The 24,357-nt window shown below is 40.4% G+C and overlaps 1 protein-coding gene across 1 annotated transcript; it reads right to left on the reverse strand.

The window, feature by feature from the left end:
• Positions 1-6,902: 6,902 nt before the first annotated feature.
• Positions 6,903-7,274, reverse strand: LOC115756288. Its single transcript, XM_030695993.2, has one exon. The coding sequence runs from the start codon at positions 7,272-7,274 to the stop codon at positions 6,903-6,905; it is 372 nt and encodes a 123-aa protein (XP_030551853.2).
• Positions 7,275-24,357: the final 17,083 nt, after the last annotated feature.

Consider the following 24,357-nt stretch of genomic DNA (forward strand, 5'->3'; position numbering starts at 1 on the left):
GAATCGGTTTACCTTAGCTAGACGTTCGGTCTTTCAACGAGCATACGCTTCTCTGGCCAGTTGGTTTCGGCATTGTCTTTGTAGCTCCATGAGTTCTTCATGATATTTATCCATTTCACATTTGAATTGTAGATCCGTCACATAATACTCGGTGTAGCAATCTTCAGCACGCTCTAGCTTCTTCCCGGTCAGCTCACGTCCATGCACGAATCTAGTAAAGTGTGGATGGGTATTGGGTATGGACCACACTATCTTCCTCTATGGATGAACGGTTTTGGCTCAACAGATCTCTAAAGGAAAAGTGGCATCTTTTCCTACCATCATTATTTTTCTTAATCACTTGGACGATTTATGAGTGTATGTTGTGCTCATGAATGCAAATGATATGCAATACATGAATAAACTACGATCAAATGGCATAAAGAAATACATTAGAATGTAAATGCCTTATCAACCAATACCAAAGGGAAAGTCTGGTTTTCTTGTACTTTTTGATTTTAGGTATATCAACCATCCTGAGACATGTGAATGAGGCAAGTGAGGGTTATACTCTAAAAATTAGAAAAATCGGGTATGGAACCTATGGCCAAAGGCTCCCACGATCTAAATATGGCAATTCGCCCTCGAGGGTACCTACCCAAGAGGGTTAGAAATCGCCAATAAAGATCATGAGCGGGAACAAATATGAAAGTCTCAAGTGCCATCAAGCACAAGATCCTTTCGCACCCTTTCCCTATCTAAGGTAACCTATGGGTGGTCGCAGTTGAGGTTTGATAGCCAATGTGTGTAATGTGTCATGATCATCACAATGCAATATCATGCATAGCAGTTTATATCAAAGCACCACTTCAATAAATACATGAAAATAAACATACATCCCAACTCCAACTTGTAGAAAACAAGGTCAACAAATACTTCACCCCTTATTTCTCCCATCTGGAAAAATATCTAGCACGTTTGTTAGTGTACGTCCTCACCTTCAAGAGCATCTACATAAAATCCAGTTAGAAAAACCTATTAACTTTTTAATCGGTTCAAGTCCACTAAAATTCTCGGCGGAGTCACCGATCCGTGGCAACCCTCTCGAGGTTCGTATACTCTTGAGAGTTAATAGGTCATCGTTGTCCATTTGTATTATGAATTTCATATGCGGACCCTTCCCAAGGCCCATTACCCAAATCGCAACGGAGGAGTTCAAAATGACGTCGACCTTTCGGTGTGGTTTAGTGACATGTGCTACATGTGCATGCCTCGGAGTTGTCACCAATCATTTCTTGGAGGGTATGATTGGAAAACCCTATCGAATAGTCGGGAGCTTCTATTCGATTCTGCAAGAATCGGAGAAGTAGGATCGGGGACTTAGTTACACCAATTCTCTTAATTGATACCCTTTTGGTACCTAAATTGACTGAATTTTCTAACATCGAAATTTCATGTAGATGAGTAGGGGTACGAATCCTACATCCGGTAGTTCATGCAAATAGGAATGACTACCCTAGCAATCACAACCACTAAAATAAATGCTCAAATCACATCAAATCAGCATGGCATTCCTAGTAAAACCCTATTGGCTTAGAGAAAAGCAAGCACAACATAAGAGACGAAACAAGAGTGATTTGGAAGTGATTTGCCCATGAGGGAGGAAATTGTAATTTTGGAAAAATCGGGGGATAATTTCTTGAAAAGGGAAAAATTGTCATTTGGAAAAGAATCGACAGCCCAAAGCGTCGAAAATAAGATTGGCTAGTTGATTGTGGCAATTTCCTATTTTTTTCGACATTTTTCAGAATTTTCTGGAATTTTTTTAGGCAATCTACCCTTAAGGGGTAAAATTGTCATTTTTCAAAGGAAATAAGGAACGGAAACCCAAAAATAGGATTGGCCACCTAAATTAACCCATCTCTTAATTGTCAGCATTTTCCATCTCTTAATTTATCTCCAATCCTATTTTCCACCTAAACTAACCCAAAAATAGGATTGGAGACAAATTACCCCTAAAGGGTAAAATTGTCATTTCAGGAATATCGGGAAAAGAAAGCTCAAAAATAGGCTTGGCCAGTTGAATGTGGCTATTCCTCAATTTTTGAGAATTTATGAAATTTTCTAGAAATTTTCTACAATTTTTCCTATATTTTTTTTAATTTTTAAGAATCATTTGCCAATTCTTTTTCAAATTATTTTTTTAACAGAAAAAAAAACCCAACAGACCAGGTCCACCCGGCCCGCGGGAATCGGATTGTCCGATCCAAACCGTGCCCAAACACCCAAAATAATGCCGCTTCTATTTCTAATCCCACGGTCCTCGTTGAACCACGTGGGCGATCCTAGGCTCTCGAATTGATCGGTCAAAAAGGACAACTTTGATCAAACTTAGACCAAATCAGAACCGTCGCTTCTAAATACCCGAAAGAACGGTTAGGAATAAAAACCAAGACTCCATCTCACGGTATCGATCTCTCCTTCCTCAAAACGACACCATTTTCGCTTATTTTATTATTTTCTGATTTTCTTAAAAATCTAAACTAATTTTTAAAATCTAATAAGCGATCGGATGGCTCTAATCCTACCACGTGTCACACTACCGACCGTTCGATCATCTAACAAATTCAAAACAATCGTAATGGCCTCGGCGACGTGTACGCCATGTGTTATGCCACGTAGCGACACGTCGGCGCCGGCTCGGCCCGCCGATGGTTAGACCCTCCTCGTCATTGTCTTCTTCCTCAAGCTAATGAATACAAAACGAACGGCCGAGGTTTCTCCACCGTTGATCGACGATGAAACCTCGGCCAATCATCTAACAGATTCAAAACCTATGCCGTTCAACTCGCTTGAACTTCCTCTACAATATATCCAAAGCACAAGCAAGATTATTGATGGAATTATGTACGATCAAGCTCGAGCAAAGTTCAACAATGGAGATTCAATCGCTCGATTCAAGGCAAACCAAAACGATTCATTCACGGAGAAGTGTCAATATAAGTTCAAAAACCTTACTTACAGGTCCGATTGACCTAGTTTGGTCTAGATTAGTCTAGACAAGTTTCAACAAGTCTTAGTTATAGCGAGGGAGTTTGGAGGCTCGGACGCGAGGTATCGTGTAAAATCAATGCAAAAACCAAATGCGATCAAGCTTAGTGTAGTTCTAGGAATAAAACACCTCAATTGCCGAAATTAAGGTCGGAGACGAGTTTTGCCATGGATGCACGGTGCTAAGCTCGAAGAAGAGAACTATTTTTTTTTAAGATCCCAGGCTATGATAGTTGGTCCGATCAACTCATGGAGGTGATACGAAGCTTCTGAAGGTGGATTGAGGCTTCGATTTGGGCTGAGTTGCTTGGGCCGAAGATCGACATCCCGAGCTTCGAGCGACGGCAATGGCATTTACGGAGCTCTCTCATTCGTCTCTCTCTCTCTCTCTCTCTCTCTCTCTCTCTCTCGAAGTCTCTCCCAACAGAATGCGCGATCTCCCTTTTTCTCCAACCGCTTGAGAGCTATATGCCCAATTTTGATTTTACGCGGACGCGAGATCTCACCTACTAAGCTTATACGTGCCGAAACTCGTACCAAAAAATGATTTGGAAAGGCATCAGAGGAGGTTGGGATTCCATCTAGCTCCATCAGCCTCTTTGTCGACCGTGAACGAGCTTTGATTTAGCTCATTTTTTAGTTTAGTTGACCTTTTTATAGGTTTCAACTTTGATTGCTCTGCCGGTGCTTCTCCTGCAACGCCAAGCGGTGCCACCGGTCTTGATCGACGGATCTTGAGCTGATGAACAAAAGCCCCCCCAAAGCTTTCCCAATTATGGTCGATTGAGGCTTCAATTTTGTGATTGAATTCCAACTTGTCACCGTCCAAATTGCGCTGGAGGGGAAGTTGAAGATGTCACTGTTTGATTGGGTTGTTGAGTCAAATCAAGTCCGATCCTGGAGACACGATCGAACTAATCCTTCAAAGTTGACCTATAAAAATTGGAAATTTTTCAAATTAAATCACAAAATTGGAATCATCATGATAAATCCTATTCAAATATACCGTTTTCCCTAAAAGTTTATTGCAAATTGGATAAAAACCCCAAATTGGTTTTAGGATCTGATTATGAAAATTGAGCAATTGAAGGCTTAAATGACAAATTCAACTTACGAAACCTATGCCAATCAATTCAAAATGTCAAAAAAATATAGGATAGAGGTCTTATCTTGGCATGGCCGTCTCTAAATTTTAGTTAATTTCAGTTTGTTTGAAACCCAGGAACTAAATTACAAGAAAAATATGCAATTATGCCTAATTCTTGCAATGGCGCAATTTTAGTGAACAATTGGGCTAAATTGCAATGCAAGGCAATCAAGTTGAATGTCAAGACTCCAAAACCGCAAAAATTACAAATTAAAAGACTCAAATTGCAATTTTTGGGCAAATTCAACTCTTTGTGTAATGACAGAACACTTAGAATTGAACTTGATTTTTGAAATTTCAAGAGGTCAAAATGAAAAGGGAATTAAAATAAAAATATAGACTATTTTTTTTACATTTTTGTGACCTCAAAAACTATTTTTCTTGATTTTTAAACCCTTTGTCTATTTTTGAAAAATACTAAAAAATGTGAAAAATATGGAAAATTGTTTTTGGTCCAAAATGGTTTTCTAGGCTTGGCTAAGGTCCCCAAAATTGATTTTGCAATCTTTTTTTTTTACTTTTCATGAATTTTTTCAAAAATAAACTAGAAAAAGACTTACCAAAAATCAAGTGTCAACTGGCATGAAAATGGAAAAACTATTTCGATTTTAGACTATTGGAATGAATCTGATATCTCAAAAGCCGACTTGGTTAGGATGCGCCGACGACTTGATGAGCTGGTCAAGCAATTTGTTGCTAGGTTCAAACGAGATAGGATTCTTTGTTATGATTCTTCGTCCGAATCCGAATATGCTGAAATAGCATGCGACGGTTCACATTTCTCTTTGAAAGAAAAATTGAGGGTCAAGTGTTCATGGACTTGTTTTGATTGGCAACATATTTGGCCAAGTGAAGGAAAAACAAACAATTGCCACTACAAGGTTCAAGAACATATTTGCCATTATTGAAAGTTATGGCACTCAAGTGAACGACTTTTAAAAGTTATTATACTTAAGTGGTCGGGAAAAAAGTTATGGTACACAAATAAGCGTCGTACGAAAATCATGACACTTGTAGTGTCCTTATCACTTATCATATATGTCTTCTTGATGCTAAAGTAGTATAGTACGGATCAAAGAGTACCGACATGTCATTATCCAATGCCCATGCCTTCATATTGCAGAGGTTAGAACACATGAAAGCGAATGCCGAGATTGGCAAGATTGCAATTGTTGGTCCTAATGCTAGAGGGCTAACCAGCAACGCGGGATTTCTCCAAGGTTGCATTATCCAAAGTCATTGCCATGACGAATGGGTAACCATGACAAGAGCAATAAAGGGATCTCTATGGCCATGAACATCATGTCAAGAACTGTAAAAGCGTCGGCGAATGTGCCTATTGGGAGAGAGGTTCGGAGCTAAACCCAAGAAGCGGGCTAGCCCTTTCAAGCGTGCACACGAACTAACTAGGACTACGAAAAGGAGGATGCACAGAAAGCGCGTCGTAGAAAGAAAAGGCCAGCCATTCCGCTCAACAAGTGAGAAAAACTAAGGAGCAGAAACAAAGAGTTGAGAATGAATCGAGACCGGACCGATGCAAGAGCGGTATATATAACGGACTTAAAAGCCAACTTCAAATAAGGTGAAGGAAGGGGGAAAAGTCATCATCGAGTTTTAATGTGGAAATGGTAAGTACACTGCCAAAGTTCTTTCGAGCCAAAGGTGATGAATGAGGAGATCAAACTAGTTGCTTAACCTTTTGAGGAACCTGGCTTTTGACTCTAAGTCACTCATCAACTCAGTTCATGTTCCTTTCCAAGCTCTAAATTGTTTGATCGAATGAGACGAGGATTGAACATTCTTCCATTGGCTAATTCTGACCTTGGTCTTCGTCGGCAAGTCCTTCTCGGGGGGCTCACATCCATTTGGTGAAGTTTAGGGGAAACAACTTGTAATTATACTTTAATTTAGTGACTGAAATCCCATTGGGTTGAAAGTGCCTATAACAAGCTTCAATATGCTAATTCTTGGGCTTTCATGAAATTGTTCGATGCTTATCTTCACTTGCCATGGCAGGTATGGGAGATTCTTTCTTTTTTGTCGGAAAACTACGCTCCTTTATTTATCATTCAGAGTTCATGAAAGCCAACCTCAAAGAGGGGGCATCAACACATAGCAAATCCCAAAGAGTTTGGGGGGATTAAACAACCGAAAGACAGAAAGAGAGTCTGAGCACCCTTCTATTGCTATCCAATCTGCTACCCGGCTCGCGGATTTATCACAATGGGCCAAGGAAATGTTTTTGAAAAATCTGAGTTGGGCCTAGGCCTCCCGAAAAAAGGTATTTATCTCCTTGGGGATTATGGCTGCGTTTGGAAAGACTTTTGGGGAAAGCCTTTGAGAAAATGCAAATGTTTTTATTCTGAAGGGGTTTGGTGAAATGCAAAAACTGTTTGGTAAACCGTAATTGAAAAGTGTCTTGAGTAAGACTTTTAGGAAAATGTTGTTTGGTAAATATATATTTGAAAAGTCATTTTATGTGACCTATTTAATTTTTTTTAATTTGTTTAAAATTAGAAAAAGAAAACAATGACGGACATGTTTATATATTTGCATTGAGAATAATATGATAGAGACATATTAACAACTTTATAAATAAAAAAATATATCAAAATGGATTTCTTTTGCAATTAAAAAGAAAATACTTTCATTAAAATAAACAGAATACGGTTCCATAATCAAGCAAGCAAAACAATCTTAAACATCTACTAACAACCAAATTCTTTTACACTGTCCTGTTTCTCTTCTTCGGCCTTCGAGGGGGCCGATGTCCGGTCATCGCCATGAAATCCTCCTCGATTTCCTTCCTCGGGAGCGGTACAGCAAAGTTGGCTCTCTCCCTGTTCTTCCCATCGTTCTTGCCGCCACCATCGCTGCCACTACCATCGGCATCAACGCCCTCGCTCCTTGACGAAGAATCACCGACTTTCGCCCCTCCATTTGCGGCGGCCGGACCCTTATAACCCAACCTCCTTGTCCTCGGATCCCACGTCACAGCCACCTGCGCCACAGCCACAACACTCGATTCCTTATCCGATGCTTCCTTATTCTTCGCCAGAAACACCGGAATCTTCTTCCCTCTCTCGCTAGAGCTCATCGATCATCCTCCTCTTGTCTCTCTGCCATCCTAATCCATCACCATCGCTACCGCCTTTGTTTCGGGGCCCGATGATGACTACCGTCGGCTTACCCAACGCTCGCGTCACGCTCGCATCCTCGACGTTCGATTCGACCGGCCCGATCGTGACCTTGACGGATCGACCGCCGTGGTTGTCCGGGACGCCGGGACCGGGATTGCTCACTTTCGCACACCGCAGGTCCTACGGGTTGCTCCACCGGAGATACGGAAGCGTGAAATTGTAGACCTCCTCTCGGAGGAGCCCATTGCCCCAGAACCCCGCGCATTCTCTCGCTCCTTCACTCTCGCGATCACCATTACCGGCCGCACGAAGAGGACTCGAGACTCGCAGAGCTTTGATCGGGAAGCTCTCGAGCAAGAGAAACCAACCGTGGCGGTTGTGGAGGTTGATGGGAGGGCCGATGAGGGCGGACGTGGAGTCCGGAAGGCGGGGTCGGCGGGGTCGCGGGGAGGAGGGGGTGTTGTCACAACAAAGAGGGCATGGAAGCTAGGAAGAAGGGAAAAAGGGTAAATGTGGAATTATGATTAATAAGTGAGGGTAATATTGAAATTTTCAAAAATTCATTAATGGGGCTACTGTAGCTACCGAGAATGCTGCAAAGCCAAGGCGACCTTCAAGCTACCTTGGGCTTTTAGCCTTTTGAAGGCTGGCTTTCAGCCAAGGATGTTTTCAAAATTTTTGCCAAACAACGATATTTTGGCTCAAAGGGCTTTGGGTGTCCAAAGCCCCTTAGGAAAGCAGTTCCCAAACGCAACCTATATCTTCTCAAAGTATGGCATCAATCGGAGCTTTACGGTCGGACTCCAAGAACTTCTTCTCCTCACTTCTTGATCTGAAAACTTTCAAAGCTTCCACCGGAGCCGACGGCTTGGCCTGAAGCGGAGATAAAGCTTAGATCTTTTTTGCAAAACCTTCCAGTATCATGCTTGAGGAACTTCGGATGATGCCTGCTATTGCTCCAATTAAGCTTCCTACAACAAACGAGCCATCTATGTTCATCTTTAGATCTCTATTCTTCGGTGGGATCCAGGTTAGTTGTAGCTTAGTTCTGTCTCTCTCCGGATCTAGTTAACCTTCGTTCCATCATCTATAACTCTCGAGCAAAGCTTATGCCACTTCAATTAGGGAGTCCGGTTTGGGACTTTTCTATCCAAATACCCTATCATTGTGAGCTTTCCAGATTGCTCAAACGGTTCCCGCAATAACCCCAAAAGAGGGAGAGGTAACCGACTTGTCAAGTTGTGCTTCGAGTCATCTGTCCATTCTAGAACATTATGGTGCTTCTACCTATATGCTAATTTTTGGGTGGCCCCAAACAAATTCGGTCCAGTGAAAAAGCAGAAAAATATATTCCACTATTTCTATCTAGTTGTTGCAAAAAATGCAAAGGGCTTCTTTGATTATCTTCTTTTTGAGGAGGTTCTCTCTAGAGGGGATGGTGTTTTGGCATCTTCTAAAGAAAGATCCTGATTTTTGGGGGACCCTTAGGTGCTAAATTCTGCATCAAGGTTTGAAAGATATAGAAGGTTGATTGCTTATCTATTTGTTCTCCTCTTCACGAAGCATATTGTAGGCACCTTTCACCGAGAACTCCCCAGATTTCGTAGCTGTCCACGCAAGTTTATCTTTAGAGAGCTGAGAACTAAGAGTAGTGATTAGGATTTCATTTACTAGTTGGGTGTCAAACAATTCTCCGAGAGTAGTCTCACCCCATTTTGGATCCACCTGAGTGATCAAATTAGCCACCTTTTTACTTTCCCTTCGATTTGCTGGACCACTAATAATTCCACGTCTCGGCCATCTATCTTCCCGAATGGATAATTCCTCACATGTTCCTACCGCCCACATTACATTGTTTGCAATAGTGTTTCTAACTGTCAAAATACTCTACCATCCCCATGAAGGGTAAGACCCCATTTTTGTCCGCCAGAATCCGCTTGTTGGGAAGTACAAGACTTTAAGAAGTTTACTGCATAAGGAGTTATGGTTACGTGCTAAACGCCAGGCTTGTCAACCCAACAAAGCTCTATTGAAAGTTATTAAGTCTCTGAAGCCCATGCCCTCGTCGTCTTTCCTCATTTTAAGAATATCCCATCTTTCCCATGGAAGGCCAGCTTTTGATTGACTATTTTTCCACCAGAAAGAGGCTATCCTCTTTTCAATAGCTCTGCATAATGATATAGGGATTTTGAAAATAGACATGGCAAGCTGAGGTAGAACTTGGACAACTGATTTTATTAGGATTTCCTTTCCCGCCTTTGAGATTAATCTCTCCTTCCATCCCTCTAATTTCATATTTACTCTCGACAACACCCAGCCGAACATCTGTTTCTTGGAGGTGCTCTAGTTAGAAGGAATACCTAAGTATTTACTTGTTCTTTCCAACACGGGAACTCTCAGCTCATATGCCATATTTCTTTTTAGGTCTAAAGGGCAATTAGCACTAAAAAAAGACTCCGGACTTGTTTAGATTAATGGCTTGCCTAGAGTCGTAGCAATATTGGCTCGGAATCATTATAAGGTTTTGGCATTCCAGCACCCTCCCGGCTAAGAAAAAGATCGAGTCGTCTGCAAATAGAAGGTGGGATAGAGTTGGACAATACCTGTTTAGCTTTATCCCTTTTATCGTTTCTTCCTCCATTGCTTTTCTCATCGGGGCCGAGAGGGTAGTTGCCATAAGAATGAAGATATATGGGATATAGGGTCCCCTTGATGAATCCCTCGCGTCGGATTTAAGTAAGATGAGGGTTCTCCATTCAGTTTAATGCTCAATGAAGTTCAAGTCTCGCATTTCATTACCCTATCAACCCATATCTCATAGAAACCAATTTTCCTTAGGCAAGCTTCCAAGAAATCTCACTCCACCCTATCATATGCTTTTTTCATATCCAACTTTAAGATGGCTTAAAACTTTTCCTTCCTTTTATGCACCCTTAGCTAATGGAGAACTTCTTGCACAATAAAGATGTTGTATTGGATTTGTCTCCCCTCCCTCCCTTCCCCCCCGAACAAAGGCACTATGTTCCTCCTCTACAATATCGTTCAGCCAAGGTTTAAGTCTATTGACTAGAACCTTTGAAATGACTTTGTAAGCATAATTGCAAAGGCATATAAGTCAAAATTGGTCCAGCTTCCCAAGGCTTTTGACCTTTGAAATAATAGTAATATGGGTACTATTCAGCTCGGGGTTTAGGTGTCCAGTTTTAAAAAATTGTTGGACCTCCTCAAAAGCTTTCATTTTAATTTCCTCCCGGTTCTGGTGGTAAAAAAGCCCATTTACCATCTAGTCCCGGAGCTTTCAAAGCACCCATTTGGAAGACAACGGTTTGGACTTCTAGGAAAGAAATGTCGGCTTATAACGACTCATTCATCTCGTATGTCATAAGCGTGGGATATAGCTGCAATATTTATTCAAAGTTCCAAGGACCTTTAGAGTTATACAAGTTCTTAAAGAAATATGTCGTCATCTCCTTCGGTTTCTTTGGGTCTTGAATCCAGGTTTCATTCTCATCCTTCGACATAGATATTATGTTTATTTGCCTTCTTTGGATTGTCGTGGCATGGAAGTATTGCATGTTTTTGTCTCCCCACCTAAGCCAATTAATCATCGGCCTTAAACCCCAGTACATCTCTTCCCTTCTTCACAAGTTTTCAATCTCTTACGTAATTATCTGCTTTTTCCTTCCTTCTGCATTTAGATTCGGGTCATTTATAATGTCTTGAAGCTCATATTATAGTGACCTAATATGCTTTTTGCTATTTTTTAATGTATTCCTGCTCCATTGGGCTAGGATTCTTCTCGCTAAATTTGCTTTTGCCAAGTTTACTAAATTCCAAGCCTCCTTTATGACCTTCCCATAATCCTCATGTTGTGACATTACGAATTCTGACCCTTTTAAACCCGATGAATGAATGAAATGTCTATCGATGTATTTCGGTGAGATCTTGCTCGGAATTGATCACTGTCGAGTAACTAACCAAATGGGAAAGGCTAATTGGGATTTAAGTACGTCGACTAAAGAACTCGACCATAGATTGGTACTTTGACTATAAGGACTGCCGAGGAAATATTTTGGGCTATCGGAGGCCGATGTAAGATTGGTCTTAGAATGATTTGCTAGTGTTATACAATTGGTTCACAAGTGAATCCGTTTGACCATGGTATAATTTGCAAATTAACCTAAACAGATTCTGATGATCGTACCCTTCGAAACTAACAATTGACCCTCGTAGTTACATGACAACCAAAGTCGCCCTGCCTCGAATAACTCTTAAATGTGACAATAATCACGGGTCAATACGTGTAACTCCTTAAAGCCGCCCGTTAGTGTGAGGTACACCGAAACCGCAATTGGATAATTTTGATCATGATTTGGGCCTCGAAATTGGATGTCGGGTGTTGGAGAATTTCAACGAAGGAAAGTTGGACATCGTCTCATTGAAGTCAATTGGAATTTAGGTTCGCTTCGAAGGGTTTTGGAAATTACCCTTACGCCTCGGTAATTGCTCATTCCTCTAGAAATTAGTAAAGATAATGTGGTCATTAGTCATTTCCCCATGTGTGACCGAATTATGGAAGGGTAGAGTGGTCTTTGGACTCTTGAAGTGACTAGAGGTTAAGAATGACACTTGAAGGAAACCCCATCAACCACTTCCAACAACCAATACTATTCCCTTTGTCACCTCATTCTTACACCATGTCATATACTTGAGTACCTTGAATTCATCACACATCACCTCACTCTTGCAAGTGGACTAAGATTTGAAGAAAGCTCTTGACTCCCTTCCTCCCTCTTCATTTTGGCCGGCCATCCCTCTTATTTCTCTCTCTCTCTCTCTCTCTCTCTCTCTCTCTCTCTCTCTCTCGGTTGCCGGGAGTAGTCCCATCGCCGTCCGTTTTCTGACGATTTTTGCCGCCTTACGTGGTCAGAATCATTCGAACCACCCACCATTGTAAAGCTCTTTCTCTTACCGTTCCATAGAGTACTCATAAGCCCAAATCTGCCCAGCTGTTTGTCCCGTAGAGCCGTTTGAAGCGGCGAAGGTCGCTACCTAACCTGTTCCGACCCGAGAAGCATCATAGCCTATTTGGGAGCTTGTTTTGGCTTAGTTTCTTAGCAAGACACTTCCTAAGCCTAGTTAAGACATCTAACATTATGTTTGTAAGTTTAAGGATGGATTATAGTGGGTATTATAGACTAAATCCTTGCCGTTCTTGACTGACCAAAATCGATCGGTTCCGCCCAATGAAGGCTGTGAGCTTTGCTTCTGCTTTTGGAGAATTTTGCTCGCTTGTTTAGCCTTGTAAGTTGATCCTAAACCTTTTCTAGGATGTTAGGTTACTAAGAGACCTAGTTTGAGCTTGATATTGAGTGAATGCATAGTTGATTTTGTGAAAAACGCCTAGAGACCCGAATCTATCCTTGTTGAGATTAAGTGCTTGATGACTTGTTCTTACTTGGAGATCATGTTTTTATGCTTAATCCATGTTAGTTCAAGGCTGTGAAATAATGAACTTAGGTTATCATAGCAAGGATTAGGCATTGCTAACTTGAACAAACTTTGATTAAAGACCGCGGCAACTCGTATGCACATTTGGGTTTCATTGATGAAATTGCTGAGATAAGTTGCCTTAATTGGCCTTGAGAACCGAATGCTTGAGAAGTCCTTTTTGGTCGTGGATATGTACCTTAACGGCTAATTAATCGCTTGAATTAATAAGCCCAAAATTGATTGAACCGAATGCCTTGTTTTGGCGATGAAGCGCTTGCTATGAGATGAGCTTGCTTGTGTTTGTAATCATAGCTTGTTAATAATTAATGGTGTAACCAATGCATTGCGCCGCTGGTGTTTGATCCCGATTGACTCGACGAGGTCTTACGACTCGAGAGTCAATATATAACCGAATCATCTCGAAGGCTGTAAGAATCGAGAGTCATTATATTTGACCGAATCATCTTGAGGTCCGGATGCGAGAGACCTATATTCGACTAAATCATCTTGATGGCGTGGGGTATTGAGAGTTGATGTAGTGTCCGAATCATCTTACAACTCAAGAAAAGTGTTGAAGAAAACATATGGTTGATGGAAATGGAACTAAGAATGGAATTGTCTCATGAGTTCTATTTTGTCTCAAGTGTTTGATTGTTTGAATTTCCTGCTTCAAGTACGAAGCCTAGAATTGGTCTTGAATTGTGATTGATTGAGGGCCTTTGAATTGTGTAAAATGCCCGAATTGCCATGTCTTGCCTTTTATCTTACTTTTGATATGTCGAAGCTTTTCTTTTCAAACTTCTTTTTTTTTATAAGTGTCCGGAGGTAGTGGCAACCTGGTTTAGGTTTAGGGTTAGCTTCTTGAGATATATTCTCACCCCGTTGTGGGTCCAACTTTTTAGACCATAAGCCTTAACCCCGTTTACAATGCCACCACTTTTTGGGATGTCAATGGGCCTTGAGATCGTAACTACCGAGTACCCAGTAGGTAAGGACCGGACGTACTATAGGAAAGCTAGTATAGTCCGGGTGGATGAGGGAAGCGATTCTTGGAGGCCCCTTACCCTTTTAGCTTGGACCTATCGAGATGGGGACACCACTTTTAGACCGCTCGGGAAGTGTTATACTCGACAAGGTGCTGGGAGCCGCGAATCGACGTGGAGCTATTCCTCCTATTAGCGTGATAGCAAATTCTGATGGAGGACTGTACTGCGTAGAACCCTCTGTTGTTGATATCGAGTCCGAGGAACCTTCCAAGTCCAAGCTCAAGCTGATGAACAAGTTTAACGCTCCGCTAGAATCAGAGTCCAATACGTTAGAGACTAACAAGACAAATGTCTCTGTAGGGTACGATCCCATAGCCGATGAGGATATGCCTGGTGATAGTGAACCCCACCATTAGGTGTAGCCGTAACACCTACCTTTTGATGTCCCCTTGGGTTTAGTCGGTGATTGCCCCTTTATTTTACATCGCCTCTGTCGAACCTTTGTGGTATATTGTTTTATTTATATGGATTGTAAAAATACTAAGTGTTATGCCATGTCGTTTCCTAAGTCATCTTGTTATTTTCTATATGGAGTTTCGTTTGTGCTTCCGTTTGTGTATTTCATATCGTGTTTAAGATGTGCGCCGTTGGATCCTGGGAATAGTGAAAGTAAACGGCCGTAGTGGGATGTTATTGGACGCGAATGACTCGAGGCGTAACATTTCCATTTAAATCGATCCAAGTTGGTTGAGACTTTGAGTAATAAGGAGCGATGACTTTAGGACAACCAGATAGCAAGATCTTAGGGATTCGCTAGAGTTAGGTAGATACACATGACATGTGAATTGGCGCTTGTGATTGGCATTCTTGATCCGTATCACTTTGGGGTGATTAAAGGTAATAGAACTTCGTACTTGGCATTGAATGTTGATTGGCTATTGTCTATCTAATTAGTGGATAGCTTGTTGTGGTTGTACTAAATTGCGGATGCGTTTGGACTTGAGGTATAAATGTAAATCTCTGGGTGTGGTACTTCTGATTGCTTGTTGAGAATTGTTTACCTTGGTTGTGAATGTTGCTATTGTAGTAGCTTAGAACTGCTAGACTTGAGTAGATAGCTTAGGTCTCTGATTCCTGAATGGAATTATAGTGGTTCAAGTTCGGTAAGTTGTAGCGAGGATGAGTAATCGGGGTAGGAGTACCAAAAAAGCGTATAGCTCGAGAGCACCAATGGCTGAGGATCCGAGAGTTAACGGAGTCTTGAGAGCGTTAGAGGAAATTGGAAATCTAATGGGCAGGCGGGTTCAAGAACAAACTGCCATTATTGTCCAAGCTGCTAACGCTGCTACTGCCGCCTCTAATGTGGCCAATGGGAATAACGGAAATGGCAATGATGGTGGTCATGGTAATGGGAACGGGAATAGCCGGATGAGCCAACTGGTGGAGCAGTTTTTGAAGTTGAAGCCCGCTAAGTTTGATGGCAAAGGGGATCCCGAGATGGCCCTTCGTTGGCTTAGAGGGCTAGAGAAAGCCTTCGAAGTTTTGGGATGCATTGAAGTCGAGAAGGTAACCCTAGCTATGTACCAACCGGAAAGAACTGCCAATGACTAGTGGAAGGCCACCAAAGGAAGAGTTTTCCCGGAGGGTACAGTGCCGAATTGGACGGCCTTCTACGAGGTGTTTAATGGGAAATTCTTCTCGGAGACTACACAAGAACAAAAACTAGTCGAATTCCAACAACTTCGCTAGAACCACTTGACGATCGATCAATATGAAGATGAGTTCTCGAGGTTGTCGAAGTATGCTCCAAGGATAGTAGAGAACCCTTTGGATAAGGCAAGGAGATTCCGGGATGGATTGAGGCGGGAACTTTGCAGCCAGTTGATATTGTTAAATTTGAGGAATTACGATGAACCGTATGAGCGAGGCTAGATGGTTGAAAGAGACATAAAAGAAAGGGCGGCCGCTTCTGGATTGCGGTTTGCTCCTGTTAGGGACAATCACAATTTTGGCAAGACGCATATGGTGAACAACGGGTGGTTCATCCCTCCAGCTAAGAAGAATATCGGAAAGCCCGCTTATCAGAGTAACTAGAATTGTCACCTCTACGGATAGAAGCATGAAAATGGACCATGTCTAAGCCGGACATGAGCATGCTTCAAACGTGGCCAGCTTGGCCATCGTGCTAAATAGTGTGGATAGCAGATGGCAAGACCTCGGTATCAACTGCTGCGACCCCAAACAGGACCGCAAATTGGAGCCGTCCCACAAGCTAACATGGATAGGCTGCCAGCTCAAGAATGAGTGTATGTTGTGGCGCGCAAGGAGGTTGAGAACGCATCTGGTGTTGTCACAGGTACAGTTATATTAAGAGATCATGCTGCCTACGCTTTATTTGATCTTGGAGCATCGTATTCTTTCGTATCTGCTCGGTTTGCTAATTTAGCTGAATTGGAATTGAAACCATTTGATATGATATTCTATCTTACCACCCCTCTAAACGATAAAGTGTTGGTTTCGTTAGGATGTTCGAATTATAAGATAGTCATTGGTGGTAGTGAAGAATAAATAAACTTGGCTATTTTGACTATGTACGATTTTGATGTTATAATGGGGATGGACTGGTTGGGTAGACAAAGGGCTATTTTTTTTTTGTGGTAGCGGGGTGATCCAATTCTACCCGATTGGTCACCCTAGATTCGAGTTTGTAGAGAGTCAAGGAGGAACCTCGATCCCTTTGATCGGGTCACCCGAGGTGACTAAGTTGTGGGACGAAGGATGCCAAGCGTATCTCGTTGCCGTAATCGAAATGCCTAAATTGCCATGTCTTGCCTTTTATCTTACTTTTGATATGTCGAAGCTTTTCTTTTCAAGCTTCTTTTTTTTTATAAGTGTCTGGAGGTACTAGCAACCTGGTTTAGGTTTAGGGTTAACGTACTCAGATGTATTCTCACTCCGTTGTGGGTCCAACTTTTCAAACCCTAAGCCTTGACCCCGTTTACAATGCCATCACTTTTTGGGATGTCAATGGGCCTTGAAACCATAACTACCGAGTACCCAATAGGCAAGGACCGGACGTACTATAGGAAAACTAGTACGGTTTGGGTGGATGAGGGAGGCGATTTCGAGAGGCCCCTTACCCTTTTAGCTTGGACCTATCGAGATGGGGACACCACTTTTGGACTGCTCGGGGAGTGTGTTATACCCGACGAGGTACTAGGAGCTGTGAATCGACATGGAGCTATTCCTCCTATTAGCGTGATAGCAGATTTCGATGGAGGAGCGTACGGCGTGGAACCCTCTGATGTCGATATCGAATCGGAGCTCAAGCTGATGATTGAGTTTAGCGCTCTGCTGGAATCAGAGTCCGATATGTCGGAGACTAGCAAGGCAGACTCCTTCGCGGGGTACGATCCCGTAGCCGATGAGGATATGCCTGGTGATAGTGAACCTGAACATTAGGTGTAGTTGTAACACCTACCTTTTAATGTCCCCTCGGGTTTAGTCAACAGTTGCCCCTTTGTTTTGCATCGCCTCTGTCGAACCTTTGTAGTATTTTATTTTATTTATATGGGTTGTAAAAATACTAAGTGTTATGCAATGTCGTTTCCTAAGTTATCTTGTTATTTTCTGTATGGAGTTTCGTTTGTACTTCCGCTTGTGCATTTCATATCGCGTTTAAGATATGCGCCGTTGGATCCCGGGAATAGTCAAAGTAAACGGCCGTAACGGGATGTTATTGGGCCCGAAGGACTCGGGGCGTGACACATGTTCTTGCTAAAAAGCCTCAAATCTTAAAGCTTTCTTTTTCCTCGTTGGGATTGAGAAGAGTCAGTAATAGAGAGTAATGGTCTGAGCCAAGAGCTGGTAATGCGAATACTTCTGCTTTTGGAAACTCAACTCTCCATTCTATGTTGCAAACTGCTTGATCTAATCTTTTCTTTACAAGTTCCTCCCCTTCTCGGTTATTAAACCACGTGAAAGCACATCCCTTGCTTTCTAAATCCATTAAGCCACAGTCGTTTAGGAACTCCTGAAAAGCAAACATTCGGTACCGCTCAGAGTCTCTTTTCCCTACCTTCTTCCATTGATACAAAGTCTCATTGAAATCCCCTATACAGACCCTTGGCAAGATGTTTATGGCTTTAATATGCTGTAATTGTCCCGAGGTGAGGATTTTCTGCTAATACGAAGTTGGGGCATGGATAAAAGTCACCCTAAATGGTAACAACTACTCATTGTCCTCATACTTAACGTCAATGAAGTCATCTGTGGTTGAGTATACTGAAATTGAGACCTCCTCAGTCCAAAGTAAAGCTAAGCCACCCCTAATCCTTATCGAGTTTACAATGTAAAGATGCTGAAACTTTAGTCTTTTGCAAATACAATGAATAAACCCCTCTTGATTCTTCGTCACACTTAGGAGTATCACCTTAGGCCTTTCTTGAGCCACTATGGCCCCGTAAAGCTTGAACAGTCCAAGGTGTGCCCAACCCTTGACAGTTCCAACATAAAAGTGTCATTTGTGACTCGGTGGCTTATTAGGGCTAGCCACCATAGCCCGGAATGTTGTGTCTCCAGCTTCTTGAATCTGGGTTTCTAATAGCTTTGACTCATCCAAAAGCTATGAACCCAAAGCCTACTTCTCATAAGTGTTGCATCTTCTGGCTTTTTTGGCTCCTTTACCCTTGATACTATTTGTAGTTTTCTGTAGGGAGACATGTTCTTGCTGAAATGAAGAGAGCTCTAACAATAAAGGGAGAAGCTTGATTCACCATCACAGTTTCCACTCCCATCTGGGCTGTTTCAACATTAACATTTACACTGTCATGCATTTTCCTCATACCTCTCTCCTCTTTGGAGGTACTTTCCCTCTCTTTTGGGCTGCTATGCACTATTTGGAGCATACCCTACTGTTTTGTGATTACTAGGGTTTCTGGGACACTTTCCTCTTTCATATTCTCCTCCGAAGGTAGTTCACAGAAAGACTTCAAGAATGGGCTATAAATGTTAAACTCTGTTTTCAGCCATGAACCATACAGAAGGTTATCACCATTTGAGAAGAATTTCTCATCATAAGGAATGTCAATGCATTTTTGGGGATAGTGTTGTAGTTTTCTACAAGAATAGCAGTATATGGGAAGCCTTTCATAATGAAAATCAAACCAATGTCTCCTGCCTTTGAAGCTATAAATCATCCCAGACTCAAGAGGGGATGGCAGCTTTAAATTAACCTTAGCTTTGCCGATAGATAGGGTCGCATAGCCTTTAGCTTCAATTTTCACAGCTAAAAATTTTACCCACGTTTTCAGCTATACTCCTAATTACTTCTTCCTTCTTTCCTTCCACAGGTAACCCATGAATATGCATCCAAAAGGTGCAGGTGTCAAATTTAACGTATTGAGGTAGAGTGCTCGGTTCCCAAGATTTCAGTACTAAGACATGGCGAGAGAAAGACCATGGTCCTAAATCCAGAACTCTGATTTTTCCTCTATTGTTGGGGATGTAAATTGAAATAGCCCAGATTGTATCTATTCACATCTCACACTGTCACACTTCCAAGCTTTCCTCATTGTTGACTGGAATGCTTGGAAATTAACTTCTGGGCTGCAGTGTAATTTCCCAAAGGCAATGTGTTCGCCTTCTTTCAGACTGTCTTAGTGATGATGTTATCAACAATAGCAGTTTTACTTCTAGGCCAAAGGTGTTTTAGTCTTCTACTCGGGGCTTCCATACGCTTATCCTGCTCACTAACTCCCTTCATCTCTAAACTCACATTAGCACAGAGTAGAAATAGATAAAACTTACACCGTGAGCAAGACGTAGGATTGAAATCGACAACTGGCTGAGGATACAAGCCCTATTGTAGTCCCATCTTGCTCGCATAGAAGAAATTAGGGGTCCCCCTAGTTGGTAGTGACGGAATGGTAGGTATGTGGGTTATTTGTAGAATCAGCCCCTATAGGGTTTCGCTACACAGGAAAGGCGAAATGGGAATGGGAGAGATGGAATGTGGTTCAGGGGTGTTTAGGGCTCGTCGAAGGGAAGGATTGGGTGTCCATGGAAAAGCTAGGGTTAGGGTTTGGGAAAAGGGAAAGCGCTACCCAGAGCGGTAGGGAGAGACTCTGCAAAACGAGAGAGAAAGTGTAAGTTTTAGGACTAATGGAGCATATTATCAAGAAAGTCATAAGCCTATTGTATTTGTACAAATTTAGTCCTAAATTTTTTAATTTGATCAATTTAATCCTGCACATTTTGAGGATTTGTCAATTCAATCCTAAGCCTTTCAATTGTGTCAATTTAGTGATGAATTTTTTAACGATTTGCCAATGTAATCCTTCAAGCCAATTTTGGCTAGTAATCGCTGACATGACACAATTTTTAAGTTCTTTTAAACATTTTTTGTATTATTTTTTATTCTTTCATTTTTCTCTAATCATGGCTTGGTCCAACCAATATAAAAAGAAAAGAAAAGACAATAGAAAATCAAAAAAATTCAAAAGTTTAACAAAATTGTCCACATTAGTACCTGTCGTTTTACGTAGAATTGCTGATGTTGACTAGAACTCCACATCGGTGATGTTCGGTCAAAATTAGTAGGAAGGGCTGAATTGACAAATCATTGAAAAGATTTGTGACTAAGTTGAGATATCATCAAATAGATTTAGGACTTTACTATCATCAAAAGTTTTAGAATTAAATTGGCACAATTTAAAGGATTAACACTTAATTGGCAAATCATTAAAAGATTTAGAATTAAATTGGTCAAGTTGAAAAGTTTAAAACTGAATTGATAAAAGTGTAATAGATTTTATGGCTTTTTTGGTAATTATCCCAAACTAATGAAATATTTCATTTGTTTCACGATTGTTATCAGGGGCTTTTATAAAACATCGTCTTTCCTTTACCTTACTATAAAGTCGTGAAAATTCCCACCTTCCTTTTTCTTTTCCTAGGTGAAACGACGATTTCCAGCTTCAATGTTCACTTAATTTGCGGGTTTGATTAGAAAAATCTGAAATTGGGCCAGTAGCCCACTCAAGAAAACAGGTTGTAAATTCCAGGCTGAGCCTAAGAGATAGCTAAATAACTTTTTCCCCGGATTACAGCCATAGATAAAGTTAACAATCACTCTGCTTTCAGCATCATAACGTTAAACATCCAACTAAGAGAGATCTCACTAACACATTAAATGTGACGCACTTTAAACATCCAACCAAGGAATATCGCAGGATAACAATTGGTCATAAGGACACGATATACATACGATTCTCTAACATCATATAGTATGTACATATTTATGATTCTCATGAAGACTCAAATCGTAATCAGCAAATCGTACTAAAATAGAACATGTAAGCGTTCAACGTAGTCATGGCCACAGGCCGGGTTGAAACCAAAACCGACTCGGACCCAGCTCGGGTCAAACTCGAAATTGGCCCGTGGCATAAGGGCCCGATTAAGGTTTCTTCAAACCTTGAATAGAGCCCAGACCGGTGCCTCCATGCTGGTTCCGAACCGTGAAAAAATGGGGATAAAAAATTAAAAAAAAAAAAAGAAAAAAAGAAAGAGCTGTTGCCAATAGCTCTTTCTTTTTGGTGACCGTTGGTCACCACTCGCCACATAATTTTCTCTTTTTTTTTCTTTTTACTTTACTAATTTTTAACCTATAAATACCCCTTCTCATCTCTCTCTTTTTTTTTTTCACACAAATTCTCTCTTCATCTCAATTCTCTCAAATTCTCTCTAACTCTCAATTATTCACAACATCCAATTTATTATTTTCTTTTCTTCAATTATTCAATCACACCATTTTTTTCATTTCTTATTTAATATATCAATTATTCTCATTCTCTCTTTTAATTTTTCTTCATCCATCATTTTCACACCATCTCATCCAATTTTTCTTATTCTCTAATTCTTTATTTTCTTTATTTATTATCTCCTTTAATAATTCCTCATTTCAAATTCTTTTTTCTTACCCTATATTTTTTGCATTATACCATATATTTTTTTATGTAAAAAAAAATAGCAAGTGGAAGTAGAACTAGTGGCAAAGACAGGAACAAGGTGGCGGAATCCGATTATTCTCCTAGTACTCGTGATTATGAAGATTGAGGACTCAAAATGACACTATTAGAACAATGTGAACAAAATGGCTACATTATTATAGGAAAATTCTTATTATTTATTTAGTTGCTTTTGTTTTTGGTTCACGTTGTAAATTAGATGGTTAATGTGATTATTTGAATACGTATTATGAATGTTTACATTTAATTGATGCGGTAAATATTAGAACTATCCAAACAAGGGTTAAAAACGTAATGATAGAATTATATAATGAATTTTGTAGTACATATAATATAGGTAATAGTGAATCTTCTCAACCTAGTGACATACAAAGTGGGAACATAGGTAAAATTAGTAGAAGGTACCAACTTTTGTTGCATAGGGAAAAAAAAAAAAGAGCAATAGGAAGTAATTCTAAAATAGAGAGCTATCTAACCGTTTCTTTTGATTTTGATGAATTTGAAAGTAGCACAGATTTCACAATATTGGATTGGATGAAGAGGCATTACACCCAATACCCAATTCTTGCTCTAATTGCAAAATAAATTTTAGCAACCCCTTTTTTCGACCGTTGCGGTAGAACAAACATTTAGCCCTGGAGGCAATATTTTGGACAAACAACGTTCAAGATTAGCTTCCGATTCGGTGGAAGCTCAATCTTGTGTTGATAATTGAACAAAGGCTCAATATAGACAACAAGAGATAAATTGCAATAATAAAGTCGAATTCTTTGATGACGGAGATACCACCGGTATAGGAACCGGAACGGATAGCGACGATTGAGGATAATATAAGTATGAGGTTATCAAAAGGTAAGAGAATTACATGAGTTTTGATTTTTCTAACCCCAAGAAGAAATATAGCCACTTAATGATAATTCATTAAGTTCAAGCCCCCTCCCTTTTTCCCCCCAAATTTGATTATAATTTGTATTTGATAATCTTTTCCCTAATTACAACTTGTAAATTGCAATTTGTATTTGATAATTTTTTTTCCAACAATTTGTATTCTCATTACAATTTGTATTTGATAATTCATTATTTCAGTATTTGATAATTCATTATTTTCTTTTATTTCATAATTCATTATTTGATTACAATTTTATTACAAATTTATTACAATTTAATTTTTAAACTCAAAAATTGTAACCAAAATAGAAACCGAAATTGGAGGTTTCATTTTCAGTTTTGAATCGGAACGGGGCCCGAAACCGGCTCGTAACCATCGGTTCAAAATCGGAACCAAAGCTGCCACTTAAGGGCTCGGTTTCGGTTCCCCCTAAATTGGAACCGGAACCGGCGGTCCCCGGCCCACAGCTATGACTAGTTCATCGAGTTCCTTCCACAATGGATCTAGCAATGGTACACATCGGCAAAAGCCAATGGTGGAGGCCTTGAACAGACAATGACTCTAAGGCATCCTTTGTTTCGCGAAAAACGAACGGTTTGAAAATTATTTTCCCAAAAATGCTCGATTGTGTCATTTGAAATAATTATTCAATAAAAAATATTTTCACTATTAATAATAGTTTACATATAAATATTTTCGCAAATGATGAGAATATCGTTTGTTTCTTCATTTTCATAAGCGATGTAAGTGGCATTTTTATACTTAACTGAGATTTTTTCACGATAGATTTGCTTAAACCACATGTAATCATTTTTCTTAAGATAAAAAAAGAAAAAAACAACTTTTACACTAAATTGTTTATGATGTGCGTGTTCCCAAGTGCAAAGGGGGCACAACAGTTGAGAGTCGAGCGGGACCTCGAAATTGAGGGCGGCAAAGACGCCTGATGGGGGACCGGGGGATTTTTAATGCTGTTGTCGGAGAACGACATAAAATCACATCACATGACATCACATGGGATGGTGGTGGAGTCAGAAAGTCAAAACACCGTCACGTGCGATGATCCTGTACAAACTTCTATTTACTGCATTTGCACTTAATACCACCTCCAGCATCCCTTCTCGAAACTAATGCGCGTACTTACGAAACAAGACCACCCCCAACCCAACCCCTTGTTCACACCATTGCGCGCAAGGTGCCGCAAAAATCGTTCGAAATTTCATGCATTTCAGATTCGGGTCATTAATGATTTCATAAAATCTTATATGATATCAGAATATATGAAAAGTTATTACTCCAATTAAATATAATAATCCTTAATATTAGATAAAAGACCGAACTAAGCATGAAGAAGAGAATTAGAATAATTAAAATATTATACCACATTTCTAATTACAAAATTAAAATTTTAGAACAGTTGACAGTGGTTTCATAAAATTTCACACGGATAATAAAAATATAATCGTTTTTTTCTATTCGGAGAGTTTCTATTTCACTAATTGAACCAAACCGAATTGAAACAAGTCAATCCACTCAGCTGAAACAAAGAGATAAAATGAATTGAGTGCTTTATCGATACGGTGAGTTGAGTTGAGTGGGACGAAAAAAGAAAGAAAGAGAAAACTGAAAAATTAAACTGAAT

Source organism: Rhodamnia argentea, chromosome 11, assembly GCF_020921035.1.
Source record: "Rhodamnia argentea isolate NSW1041297 chromosome 11, ASM2092103v1, whole genome shotgun sequence".
NCBI lineage: Eukaryota > Viridiplantae > Streptophyta > Magnoliopsida > Myrtales > Myrtaceae > Rhodamnia > Rhodamnia argentea.